The sequence below is a fragment of the Crinia signifera genome, chromosome 6 (assembly GCF_055691185.1).
Source record: "Crinia signifera chromosome 6, ASM5569118v1, whole genome shotgun sequence".
Taxonomy (NCBI): Eukaryota; Metazoa; Chordata; class Amphibia; order Anura; family Myobatrachidae; genus Crinia; species Crinia signifera.
Window position 1 is genome coordinate 9,614,151 of NC_139222.1, and position 12,924 is coordinate 9,627,074.

The 12,924-nt window shown below is 49.5% G+C and overlaps 2 protein-coding genes across 2 annotated transcripts in view; one reads left to right on the plus strand and one right to left on the minus strand.

The window, feature by feature from the left end:
* Window positions 1–214: 214 nt before the first annotated feature.
* On the minus strand, window positions 215–11,094 carry LOC146009989 (uncharacterized). The gene is made up of 3 exons (XM_083150709.1): window positions 10,819–11,094; window positions 5,547–5,738; window positions 215–2,417 (listed from the first exon to the last, which is right to left on the minus strand). Exon 3 carries the CDS (start codon window positions 2,287–2,289, stop codon window positions 1,480–1,482), a length of 810 nt encoding a protein of 269 aa, XP_083006835.1. The 5' UTR covers window positions 2,290–2,417; window positions 5,547–5,738; window positions 10,819–11,094; the 3' UTR covers window positions 215–1,479.
* Window positions 11,095–11,392: 298 nt separating this feature from the next.
* Window positions 11,393–12,924, plus strand: part of LOC146007422 (uncharacterized) — a 98,027-nt gene continuing 96,495 nt past the window's right edge. The window contains exon 1 of the mRNA XM_083145772.1: window positions 11,393–11,511. The gene's annotated coding sequence lies outside the window, so the exon portion shown is untranslated. The remainder of the gene's footprint in view (window positions 11,512–12,924) is intronic.

A 12,924-nucleotide genomic window follows, 5' to 3' on the forward strand; every position in this document is an offset into this window, starting at 1 on the left:
TACGAATAATGTGCATTACTGTGTGTGGTTACTATAATGTGTTATTTTGAGGTGTGAAGCATAATATGTTATGGGGATTATGGTGTTATTGGTACTTTTATGTGACCACGCCAATTCCCCATGAAGCCACGCTTCTACAATTTTGCACGCGCCTTCGGCGCGCACTTTCCCTGTTTTTCATACACATGGCACCAAAATGGCTAGTTACGGCACTGGTTCTGTGTTAGGTGAATAAGATTGTGCTACTGTGTGGTGTCATTTGGAGTGGGAGCATTATTGTGTGGCCACACCCCTCCCTTTGTAAAGTTTGGGTGGGCGCAAATTTATAGTTTGCAGGAGGGCGCCGAACCCCCTAGCACCGGCCCTGGACTCAAACCAGCAGTCTCTGGCCTGGACCATCTGACTGGCTACCAGACTGTAGTGGAGAGATCCTGTTAGCCAGTAGGCTTATGGGGAATCTTGGCCCCCTGAGCGCTGGATTGGCTCAAGAAAATCTGCTGTTAGAAGCTGACCTCTACCACGGAAGAAGCGGCACTGGTAGGTGGACCATTAGTGGACGCTCCACTCTGAAAGGATTGTACAAATGGAAGGAGGAAGACGCGCACAGCTGAGGAGACTCGAAAAAGTGTTCCAAATAAAAGGAAACCTGAGGCAGAACACTTGGTATGTAGTTCATTTGTAGCGACTGAGCAGTGCCACCACTGGGCAACTCGGATATGTGCTGAGGGAACAGACGCAGATACTGCCGTAGCCTGATTCTCCAGCTGAAGCGCTACAAGCTTCACAAAGACAGAGACTAATTGATGAAGACCCTGTGGCCACAGTGATAGATAGGAGAGGACTAGGCCACCTCCAACACCTGCATGACCCCAGACTTACCCAACCGTCTACGCACAACTCCCCAGAGTCCTCCTGGTTGGAGAACTGTCTGATGCTACAGCTGAGTACAGCGCCTCTCTAAATGGGTGTGGATAGTTAAGTCGATAAGAATAAGGTCAACTACTATTGGTCAACAGGCAGAAGGTTGACACATGGAAAACGGCGATATGCTTTAGGTTGACATGGTGAAAAGGTTGACATGAGTTTTATATATTCAAGTTGCAAATAAAAAAACTACAAATACTGCTGGAGACACCTAAAGAACACGGACAATGTGTAGTTGTAGGTAGAAGAGCTTATGTCTTAAATTAAGTATTTTCAGTACAAAGCTCCAGCCCAACCTGTAATCCCCAGGGCCCAGTGTCCCCCTAGTCTAGCTGCAGGAGAAAGAGTTCAGCAGATTTTAGAGATCCATTTGGGTATTATCCCAGAAGGTTGTGCAGAAGAAGTGATGAATGGGCGCTATAGTGGGAGACATTAGTACTTTCCCACATAGCCAAGAATATTTCATTATGAATATCTTTCTTGGTCCAGTCCAATATGAGATAACTCCAGGCAGGGTGGGAAAGACAGCATCCATAAGTGCAAAATGCTCTTAGACTATCCCTGTAAAATTGTTTTGTGTATCAGCTCATGACATTGTTTGTATTTTTCTTTTCCTGCGTGACTTTTCTGATGTACAACAAGACTGGATTTCTGTGTAAAACACTTCCTGCACTCGGCACACGGAAACAGCTTTTCACCTGTGTGAGTTCTCTTATGTCTGACCAGATCTACTTTCCGTGTAAAGCATTTCCCACATTCAGGACATGGAAACGGCTTCTCACCCGTGTGACTTCTCTGATGTTTAACAAGACAGTACTTCTGCGTAAAACATTTCCCACATTCAGAGCAAGAGAATGTGTTTTCACCTGTGTGATTTCTCTGATGTATAACAAGGTGTGATTTCTGTTTAAAACCTTTCCCACACTCAGAGCACGGAAACCGCTTCTCACTTCTGTGATATCTCTGATGTATAACAAGCCTGTATTTCTGTGTAAAACATCTCCCACACTCAGAGCATGGAAATGGCTTCTCTCCTGTGTGAGTTCTCTGATGTGTAACAAGTTCTGATTTCGAGGTAAAACATTTCCCACACTCATAACATGGAAACGGCTTCTCACTTGTGTGAGTTCTCTGATGACAGACCAAATTAGCTTTATGTGTAAACCATTTCTCACAACCAGAGCATGTAAATAGTTTCTCACCTGTGTGAGTTCTCTGATGTCCAACAAAGACTGGACAATGTAAGACACAGTTACCACATTCAGAATAGGGGAAACTTTTACCACCTGTAGAGCTTATCCTGTGTATAACAACATCTAACTTATCAGCAGAACATTCTTTAGAGCTAGAGGGACCAGATGTCATATCCTCACTGTCCAACACTGGACGTATATTTGGTGTAATAGGGTTTTGTCCTGGAGAATCTTCTACTTTATAATCTGAAGACACAAGGAGCCGTCCCTCCGCTGTGTTCCTGCTTCTCCCTCCATCTGCTGGGGATAAAATACAGCTTTGGAAATAGATATTTTATTTCTGCATTAAGTATCAGAGCAGGAGTATAATAGGGGCTGATGGTTGGTGATGTATGAGATACACCAGAGAATGCAGGGATGAGACTGGTCAGATCTCTGGGCTGGTAACACAGTGACATGATGTGAGGGGAGAGCAGGAGTATAATAGGGGCTGATGGCTCCTGATGTATGAGATACACCAGAGAGTGCGGGGAGGAGACTGGTCAGATCTCTGGGCTGGTAACACACAGTGACATGATGTGAGGGGGAGAACAGGAGTATAATAGGGGCTGATGGCTCCTGATGTATGAGATACACCAGAGAGTGCGGGGAGGAGACTGGTCAGATCTCTGGGCTGGTAACACACAGTGACATGATGTGAGGGGGAGAGCAGGAGTATAATAGGGGCTGATGGCTGCTGATGTATGACATACACCAGAGAGTGTGGGGAGGAGACTGGTCAGATCTCTGGGCTGGTAACACACAGTGACATGATGTGAGGGGGAGAGCAGGAGTATAATAGGGGCTGATGGCTCCTGATGTATGAGATACACCAGAGAGTGCGGGGAGGAGACTGGTCAGATCTCTGGGCTGGTAACACACAGTGACATGATGTGAGGGGGAGAGCAGGAGTATAACAGGGGCTGATGGCTCCTGATGTATGAGATACACCAGAGAGTGCAGGGAGGAGACTGGTCAGATCTCTGGGCTGGTAACACACAGTGACATGATGTGAGGAGGAGAAGGAGTATAATAGGGGCTGATGGCTCCTGATGTATGAGATCAAGTATAATGTCCCATTCCCAGCAGTCACCTCTCCAGTCACATCTCTCAGTGTTACTGTATAAAGTCCCATTCACAGCGACCACCTCTCCAGTCATATCCCCCAGGTGTTACTGTATAACGTCCCATTCCCAGCAGTCACCTCTACGGTCACATCCCCCGGTGTTACTGTATAACGCCCCATTCCCAGCAGTCACCTCTCCGGTCACATCCCCGGTGTTACTGTATAACGCCCCATTCCCAGCAGTCACCTCTCCGGTGACATCCCCCGATGTTACTGTATAACATCCAATTCCCAGCAGTCACCTCTCCAGTCACATCCCCCGGTGTTACTGTATAACGTCCCGTTCCCAGCAGTCACCTCTCCGGTGACATCCCCCGGTGTTACTGTATAAAGTCCCATTCCCAGCAGTCACATCTCCGGTCACATCCCCCGGTGTTACTGTATAATGTCCCATTCCCAGCAGTCACCTCTCCGGTCACATCCCCCGGTGTTACTGTATAATGTCCCATTCCCAGCAGTCACCTCTCCAGTCACATCCCCCGGTGTTACTGTAAAACGTCCCATTCCCAGCAGTCACCTCTCCTGTCACATCCCCCGGTGTTACTGTATAACGTCCCATTCCCAGCAGTCACCTCTACGGTCACATCCCCCTGGTGTTACTGTAAAACGTCCCATTTCCAGCAGTCACCTCTCTGGTCACATCCCCCGGTGTTACTGTATAACGTCCCATTCCCAGCAGTCACCTCTCTGGTCACATCCCCTGGTGTTACTGTATAACGTCCCATTCCCAGCAGTCACCTCTCCGGTCACATCCCCGTGTTACTGTAAAACGCCCCATTCCCAGCAGTCACCTCTCCGGTGACATCCCCCGATGTTACTGTATAACATCCAATTCCCAGCAGTCACCTCTCCAGTCACATCCCCCGGTGTTGCTGTATAACGTCCCGTTCCCAGCAGTCACCTCTCCGGTGACATCCCCCGGTGTTACTGTATAAAGTCCCATTCCCAGCAGTCACATCTCCGGTCACATCCCCCGGTGTTACTGTATAATGTCCCATTCCCAGCAGTCACCTCTCCGGTCACATCCCCCGGTGTTACTGTATAATGTCCCATTCCCAGCAGTCACCTCTCCGGTCACATCCCCCGGTGTTACTGTAAAACGTCCCATTCCCAGCAGTCACCTCTCCTGTCACATCCCCCGGTGTTACTGTATAACGTTCCATTCCCAGCAGTCACCTCTACGGTCACATCCCCCTGGTGTTACTGTAAAACGTCCCATTTCCAGCAGTCACCTCTCTGGTCACATCCCCCGGTGTTACTGTATAACGTCCCATTCCCAGCAGTCACCTCTCTGGTCACATCCCCTGGTGTTACTGTATAACGTCCCATTCCCAGCAGTCACCTCTCCGGTCACATCCCCGTGTTACTGTAAAACGTCCCATTCCTAGCAGTCACCTCTACGGTCACATCCCCCTGGTGTTACTGTATAACGTCCCATTCCCAGCAGTCACCTCTCCGGTCACATCCCCGGTGTTACTGTATAATGTCCCATTCCCAGCAGTCACCTCTCCGGTCACATCCCCCGGTGTTACTGTATAACGTCCCATTCCCAGCAGTCACCTCTCTGGTCACATCCTCCAAGTGTTACTGTATAACGTCCCATTCCCAGCAGTCACCTCTCCGGTCACATCCCCGGTGTTACTGTATAATGTCCCATTCCCTGCAGTCACCTCTCTGGTCACATCCCCCTGATGTTACTGTATAACATCCCATTCCCAGCAGTCACCTCTCCGGTCGCATCCCCCAGTGTTACTGTATAACGTCCCATTCCCAGCAGTCACCTCTTCGGTCACATCCCCCGGTGTTACTGTATAACATCCCATTCCCAGCAGTCACCTCTCCGGTCACATCCCCCGGTGTTACTGTGTAACGTCCCATTCCCAGCAGTCACCTCTCCGGTCACATCCCCCGGTGTTACTGTATAACGTCCCATTCCCAGCAGACACCTCTCTGGTCACATCCCCCTGTGTTACTGTATAACGTCCCATTCCCAGCAGTCACCTCTCCGGTCACATCCCCGGTGTTACTGTATAACGTCCCATTCCCAGCAGTCACACCCCCCCGGTGTTACTGTATAACGTCCCATTCCCAGCAGTCACCTCTCCGGTCACATTCCCCGGTGTTACTGTATAACGCCCCATTCCCAGCAGTCACCTCTCCGGTCACATCCCCCGGTGTTACTGTACAATGCCCCATTCCCAGCAGTCACCTCTCCGGTCACATCCCCCGGTGTTACTGTATAACGTCCCATTCCCAGCAGTCACCTCTCCGGTCAGCAGCTGAATGATCTTGTTGGTGAGTTCCAGGATCTTCTGGTCATTGCGCCTCTCATGTATCAGTGAGTGAGGTGGAGGCACCGGGATGGGGCTCTGGGTCCTGCTCAGTCCTCCTGACACACGGGTATGGCTGCTGGGTGTCACCCGCTCACCAGATGTCTCATTCACTACTGTATAATTCTGTGTAACAAGGAACAATAACATCTGACATAAGACTGTTCTGTGTAGACGCAGTGTTAGATGTAATTGTACTTACCATACAACAAGAGTTTATGTTACGAATTCATCCCAATCCCACAGGACATATACTACATGGTGCAATCTACATATCCATACGGCACGAGGACTGTGGGACAGATACTATTATCTGCGACTACAGCTCAGGCCCGGATAACCAGTGATTCTCCAGCGGCTGTGAGACTACAGGTGCCCCATAGACTGTGCTGTGAGACTACAGGTGACCCATAGACTGTGCTGTGAGACTACAGGTGACCCATAGACTGTGCTGTGAGACAAGGAATAATGGCCCTGATTCTAATTGAATCGGTTCCCGTCGTGTTTGCACCAGGGACCGATATTTACACTCTGCGCATATTTGCAGCTTCTGTACAGGCGCCTTTGGCGACTTCCATAGTTGCTGTTGATGTCGCACAGGGGTAGGTGGGATGGAGGCCCGCAGGGGGTGTTCCGTGGGTGGGCGGCTGAGGTCTCTGATTCTCGGACCCAGATGCCGCACGTCTAGGTCAGTCCATACTTACGTAAAATTGCGAGCAGGGGAAGAAACATTGAATAGTTGTCGACCATCAAACGATGTTGCCCCGTACGCTACCCTACACATGGATGTATATTTTTAAAATCCATTTGCAAAGCTGTGGGGATGTGCGGGCCGTGGCGGGGGCGTTAGAGGGCTGCTTATCGAGTCAATCACCCCCCCCCCCCAAGTGTAATGATGGGAGCAGATGCCTGAGCGAAGGAGAATAGAAGGGTGGTAGGAGAAGAGGTTGTGCCTATAGAGGAGGACATGGTATTAGGGGGTGAGAGAGGAGAAGTAGGGCGATGTGATGAGATAGAGGAGGACATGTATTAGGGGTGAGAGAGGAGAAGTAGGGCGATGTGATGAGATAGAGGAGGACATGTGTTAGGGGGTGAGAGAGGAGAAGTAGGGCGATGTGATGAGATAGAGGAGGACACGTATTAGGGGGTGAAAGGAGAAGTAGGGCGATGTGATGAGATAGAGGAGGACACGTATTAGGGCGTGAGAGAGGAGAAGTAGGGCGATGTGATGAGATAGAGGAGGACATGTATTAGGGGGTGAGAGAGGAGAAGTAGGGCGATGTGATGAGATAGAGGAGGACATGTATTAGGGGGTGAGAAAGGAGAAGTAGGGCGATGTGATGAGATAGAGGAGGACATGTATTAGGAGGTGAGAGAGGAGAAGTAGGGCGATGTGATGAGATAGAGGAGGACATGTATTAGGGGGTGAGAGAGGAGAAGTAGGGTGATGTGATGAGATAGAGGAGGACATGTATTAGGGGGTGAGAGAGGAGAAGTAGGGTGATGTGATGAGATAGAGGAGGACGTGTTAGGGGGTGAGAGAGGAGAAGTAGGGCGATGTGATGAGATAGAGGAGGACACGCATTAGGGGGTGAAAGGAGAAGTAGGGCGATGTGATGAGATAGAGGAGGACACGTATTAGGGCGTGAGAGAGGAGAAGTAGGGAGATGTGATGAGATAGAGGAGGACATGTATTAGGAAGTGAGAGAGGAGAAGTAGGGCGATGTGATGAGATAGAGGAGGACATGTATTAGGAAGTGAGAGAGGAGAAGTAGGGCGATGTGATGAGATAGAGGAGGACATGTATTAGGGGGTGAGAGAGGAGAAGTAGGGCGATGTGATGAGATAGAGGAGGACATTTATTAGGAGGTGAGACAGGAGAAGTAGGGCGATGTGATGAGATAGAGGAGGACACGCATTAGGGGGTGAAAGGAGAAGTAGGGCGATGTGATGAGATAGAGGAGGACACGTATTAGGGCGTGAGAGAGGAGAAGTAGGGAGATGTGATGAGATAGAGGAGGACATGTATTAGGAAGTGAGAGAGGAGAAGTAGGGCGATGTGATGAGATAGAGGAGGACATGTATTAGGAAGTGAGAGAGGAGAAGTAGGGCGATGTGATGAGATAGAGGAGGACATGTATTAGGGGGTGAGAGAGGAGAAGTAGGGTGATGTGATGAGATAGAGGAGGACATGTGTTAGGGGGTGAGAGAGGAGAAGTAGGGCGATGTGATGAGATAGAGGAGGACACGCATTAGGGGGTGAAAGGAGAAGTAGGGCGATGTGATGAGATAGAGGAGGACACGTATTAGGGCGTGAGAGAGGAGAAGTAGGGAGATGTGATGAGATAGAGGAGGACATGTATTAGGAAGTGAGAGAGGAGAAGTAGGGCGATGTGATGAGATAGAGGAGGACATGTATTAGGGGGTAAAAGAGGAGAAGTAGGGCGATGTGATGAGATAGAGGAGGACACGTATTAGGGCGTGAGAGAGGAGAAGTAGGGCGATGTGATGAGATAGAGGAGGACATGTATTAGGGGGTGAGAGAGGAGAAGTAGGGCGATGTGATGAGATAGAGGAGGACATGTATTAGGGGGTGAGAGAGGAGAAGTAGGGTGATGTGATGAGATAGAGGAGGACATGTATTAGGGGTGAGAGAGGAGAAGTAGGGCGATGTGATGAGATAGAGGAGGACATGTGTTAGGGGGTGAGAGAGGAGAAGTAGGGCGATGTGATGAGATAGAGGAGGACACGTATTAGGGGGTGAAAGGAGAAGTAGGGCGATGTGATGAGATAGAGGAGGACACGTATTAGGGCGTGAGAGAGGAGAAGTAGGGCGATGTGATGAGATAGAGGAGGACATGTATTAGGGGGTGAGAGAGGAGAAGTAGGGTGATGTGATGAGATAGAGGAGGACATGTGTTAGGGGGTGAGAGAGGAGAAGTAGGGCGATGTGATGAGATAGAGGAGGACACGCATTAGGGGGTGAAAGGAGAAGTAGGGCGATGTGATGAGATAGAGGAGGACACGTATTAGGGCGTGAGAGAGGAGAAGTAGGGAGATGTGATGAGATAGAGGAGGACATGTATTAGGAAGTGAGAGAGGAGAAGTAGGGCGATGTGATGAGATAGAGGAGGACATGTATTAGGAAGTGAGAGAGGAGAAGTAGGGCGATGTGATGAGATAGAGGAGGACATGTATTAGGGGGTGAGAGAGGAGAAGTAGGGCGATGTGATGAGATAGAGGAGGACATTTATTAGGAGGTGAGACAGGAGAAGTAGGGCGATGTGATGAGATAGAGGAGGACATGCATTAGGGGGTGACAAGAGAAGTAGGGCGATATGAAGAGATAGAGGAGGACATGTATTAGGGGGTGAGAGAGGAGAAGTAGGGCGATGTGATGAGATAGAGGAGGACACACATTAGGGGGTGACAGGAGAAGTAGGGTGATGTGATGAAATAGAGGAGGACATGCATTAGGGGGTGAGACAGGAGACGTACGGTGATGTCATGAGATAGAGGACGACATGTATTAGGGGGTGAGAGAGGAGAAGTAGGGCGATGTGATGAGATAGAGGAGGACACGTATTAGGGGGTGACAGGAGAAGTAGGGCAATGTGATGAGATAGAGGAGGACATGTATTAGGGGGTGAGAGAGGAGAAGTAAGGCGATGTGATGAGATAGAGGAGGACACGCATTAGGGGGTGACAGGAGAAGTAGGGCGATGTGATGAGATAGAGGAGGACACGCATTAGGGGGTGACAGGAGAAGTAGGGCGATGTGATGAGATAGAGGAGGACACGCATTAGGGGGTGACAGGAGAAGTAGGGTGATGTGATGAAATAGAGGAGGACATGCATTAGGGGGTGAGACAGGAGAAGTACGGTGATGTCATGAGATAGAGGACGACATGTTTTAGGGGGTGAGAGGAGAAGTAGGGCAACGTGATGAGATAGAGGAGGACATGTATTAGGGGGTGAGAGAGGAGAAGTAGGGCGATGTGATGAGATAGAGGAGGACATGTATCAGGGGGTGAGAGAGGAGAAGTAGGGCGATGTGATGAGATAGAGGAGGACATGCATTAGGGGGTGACAAGAGAAGTAGGGCGATATGAAGAGATAGAGGAGGACATGTATTAGGGGGTGAGAGAGGAGAAGTAGGGCGATGTGATGAGATAGAGGAGGACACGCATTAGGGGGTGACAGGAGAAGTAGGGTGATGTGATGAAATAGAGGAGGACATGCATTAGGGGGTGAGACAGGAGAAGTACGGTGATGTCATGAGATAGAGGACGACATGTATTAGGGGGTGAGAGAGGAGAAGTAGGGCGATGTGATGAGATAAAGGAGGACACGTATTAGGGGTGAGAGGAGAAGTAGGGTGATGTGATGAGATAGAGGAGGACATGTATTAGGGGGTGAGAGGAGAAGTAGGGCGATGTGATGAAATAGAGGAGGACATGCATTAGGGGGTGAGACAAGAGAAGTAGGGTGATGTGATGAGATAGAGGAGGACATGTATTAGGAGGTGAGACAGGAGAAGTAGGGTGATGTGATGAGATAGAGGAGGACACGCATGTGGGGGTGAGAGAAGAGAAGTGGGGCGATGTGATGAGACAAAAAAGGACATGTATTAGGTAGTGAGCAGGGCCGGTTGCAAGCCATCTTAGCACCCTAGGCAAAACTGCTGAATCGACCCCCCCCCCCCTCACAGTCGCGGGAGACACTTTTGCGCGCGCGGGGGGGGGGGGCGTCGGTACACAGGGGGTGGTAGAGGGGGTTTGGCAGGGCGATGCGCTGAGTCACTCAACAAAGAATGGGAGGGAAAGTTACTCGCCTCCATCCTGCCGGGCTCCAGTGGCCGGCGCCCCAGGCAGATGCAGAAAGCTGCCTAGTGGTGGTGCGGCTCTGGAAATAGAGATAAGAGTGACGTCACTGTTAGGTCCCTGTGTCAGTAATAGAGATAAGAGTGATGTCACTGTGATACTCCCAGACCCCCTCACCTCCCCAGTCAGGTCCCTGTGTCAGTGACAGAGATAAGAGTGATGTCACTGTGACGCTCCCAGACCCCCTCACCTCCCCAGTCAGGTCCCTGTGTCAGTGACAGAGATAAGAGTGATGTCACTGTGACGCTCCCAGACCCCCTCACCTCCCCGGTCAGGTCCCTGTGTCAGTAATAGAGATAAGAGTGATGTCACTGTGACCTCACCTCCCCAGTCAGCAGGTAGATGATCTCCAGGGGGAGGTTTAGTATCTTCTCAGTCATGTGCCTCCTGTCCTCGTCCATCCTCAGTGATCAGTGATATATATACAGGACACGTATCACCCTCAGGTGCCTAATTTCTAGGAAAGAGTTCTTCACTTGTCTAGGAAGGAAAAAGTAAATAAATAGTATAATTATCAATATCATAGAGTAAATGTAATATATTCAGATAACAGTAACATTATGCAGTCGTAGTGGTGGGCGGTATACAGATACGGGCGGTTTTCTATTTAATGTGGTCAATGTTTGTAACACGTGACAACAAATGACAACATTGCCTGCTGCCAGACACAGCAATGGCCGCTCCTGGCTTATGTCCTGCTGGGAGCGACACTAAGCCCCGCCCCCTTCTTAGAAACTACAGAAGTCAGCTCCGCCCCCTCTAGTCACAGCTTTTTACTCATAGCGCTCAGTGCAATGATTGACCCTTTTGGAAGCCAATTACAATAAAAGCTAAGGGTGACGTCATATAAGTTCCGGATATCTATAGCTGACCGCACCATCACTAGAATAATATGAAGCAAGCCTAAAGGTATCCTCATTTACTGTGCGCTGCCATAATTGTATAGTTACCAATTCAATACCACTAAGAGCATTCAGCGGCCATTTTCTTGTAGTCATTCAGAACTCCGGAAGCAGGTAATATCGTGTGCTGTACACTAATTTATTATATAATAGGGACTAACACAGCTCCCGGCACACGCTGATATGTGGTATTATTATATAGGGGAGAGGGAACGGTACAGTGATATATGATGGGATAACACAGCTCCCGGCACACGCTGATATGTGGTGTTATTATATAGGGGAGAGGGGACGGTACAGTGATATATGATGGGGATAACACAGCTCCTGGCACACGCTGATATGTGGTGTTATTATATAGGGAGAGGGGACGGTACAGTGATATATGATGGGGATAACACAGCTCCTGGCACACGCTGATATGTGGTGTTATTATATAGGGGAGAGGGGACGGTACAGTGATATATGATGGGGGATAACACAGCCCCCGGCACACGCTGATATGTGGTGTTATTATATAGGGGAGAGGGGACGGTACAGTGATATATGATGGGGATAACACAGCCCCCGGCACACGCTGATATGTGGTGTTATTATATAGGGGAGAGGGGACGGTACAGCGATATATGATGGGATAACACAGCTCCCGGCACACGCTGATATGTGGTGTTATTATATAGGGGAGAGGGGATGGTACAGCGATATATGAAGGGGATAACACAGCTCCCGGCACACGCTGATATGGGGTATTATTATATAGGGGAGAGGGGACGGTACAGTGATATATGATGGGGATAACACAGCTCCCGGCACACGCTGATATGTGGTATTATTATATAGGGGAGAGGGGACGGTACAGTGATATATGATGGGGATAACACAGCTCCCGGCACACGCTGATATGTGATATTATTATATAGGGGAGAGGGGACGGTACAGCAATATATGATGGGGGATAACACAGCTCCCGGCACACGCTGATATGTGGTGTTATTATATAGGGGAGAGGGGACGGTACAGCGATATATGATGGGGGATAACACAGCTCCCGGCACACGCTGATATGTGGTATTATTATATAGGGGAGAGGGAACGGTACAGTGATATATGATGGGGATAACACAGCTCCCGGCACACGCTGATATGTGGTGTTATTATATAGGGGAGAGGGGACGGAACAGCGATATATGATGGGGGATAACACAGCTCCCGGCACACGCTGATATGTGGTGTTATTATATAGGGGAGAGGGGACGGTACAGTGATATATGATGGGGGATAACACAGCTCCCGGCACATGCTGATATGTGGTATTATTATATAGGGGAGAGGGGACGGTACAGCGATATATGATGGGGATAACACAGCTCCCGGCACACGCTGATATGTGGTGTTATTATATAGGGGAGAGGGGGCGGTACAGTGATATATGATGGGGGATAACACAGCTCCCGGCACATGCTGATATGTGGTATTATTATATAGGGGAGAGGGGACGGTACAGCGATATATGATGGGGATAACACA

Excerpts from the sequence above, each read along its gene's own strand:
- LOC146009989 (XM_083150709.1), bottom strand. The coding sequence starts at position 2,289 with ATGACATCTGGTCCCTCTAGCTCTAAAGAATGTTCTGCTGATAAGTTA.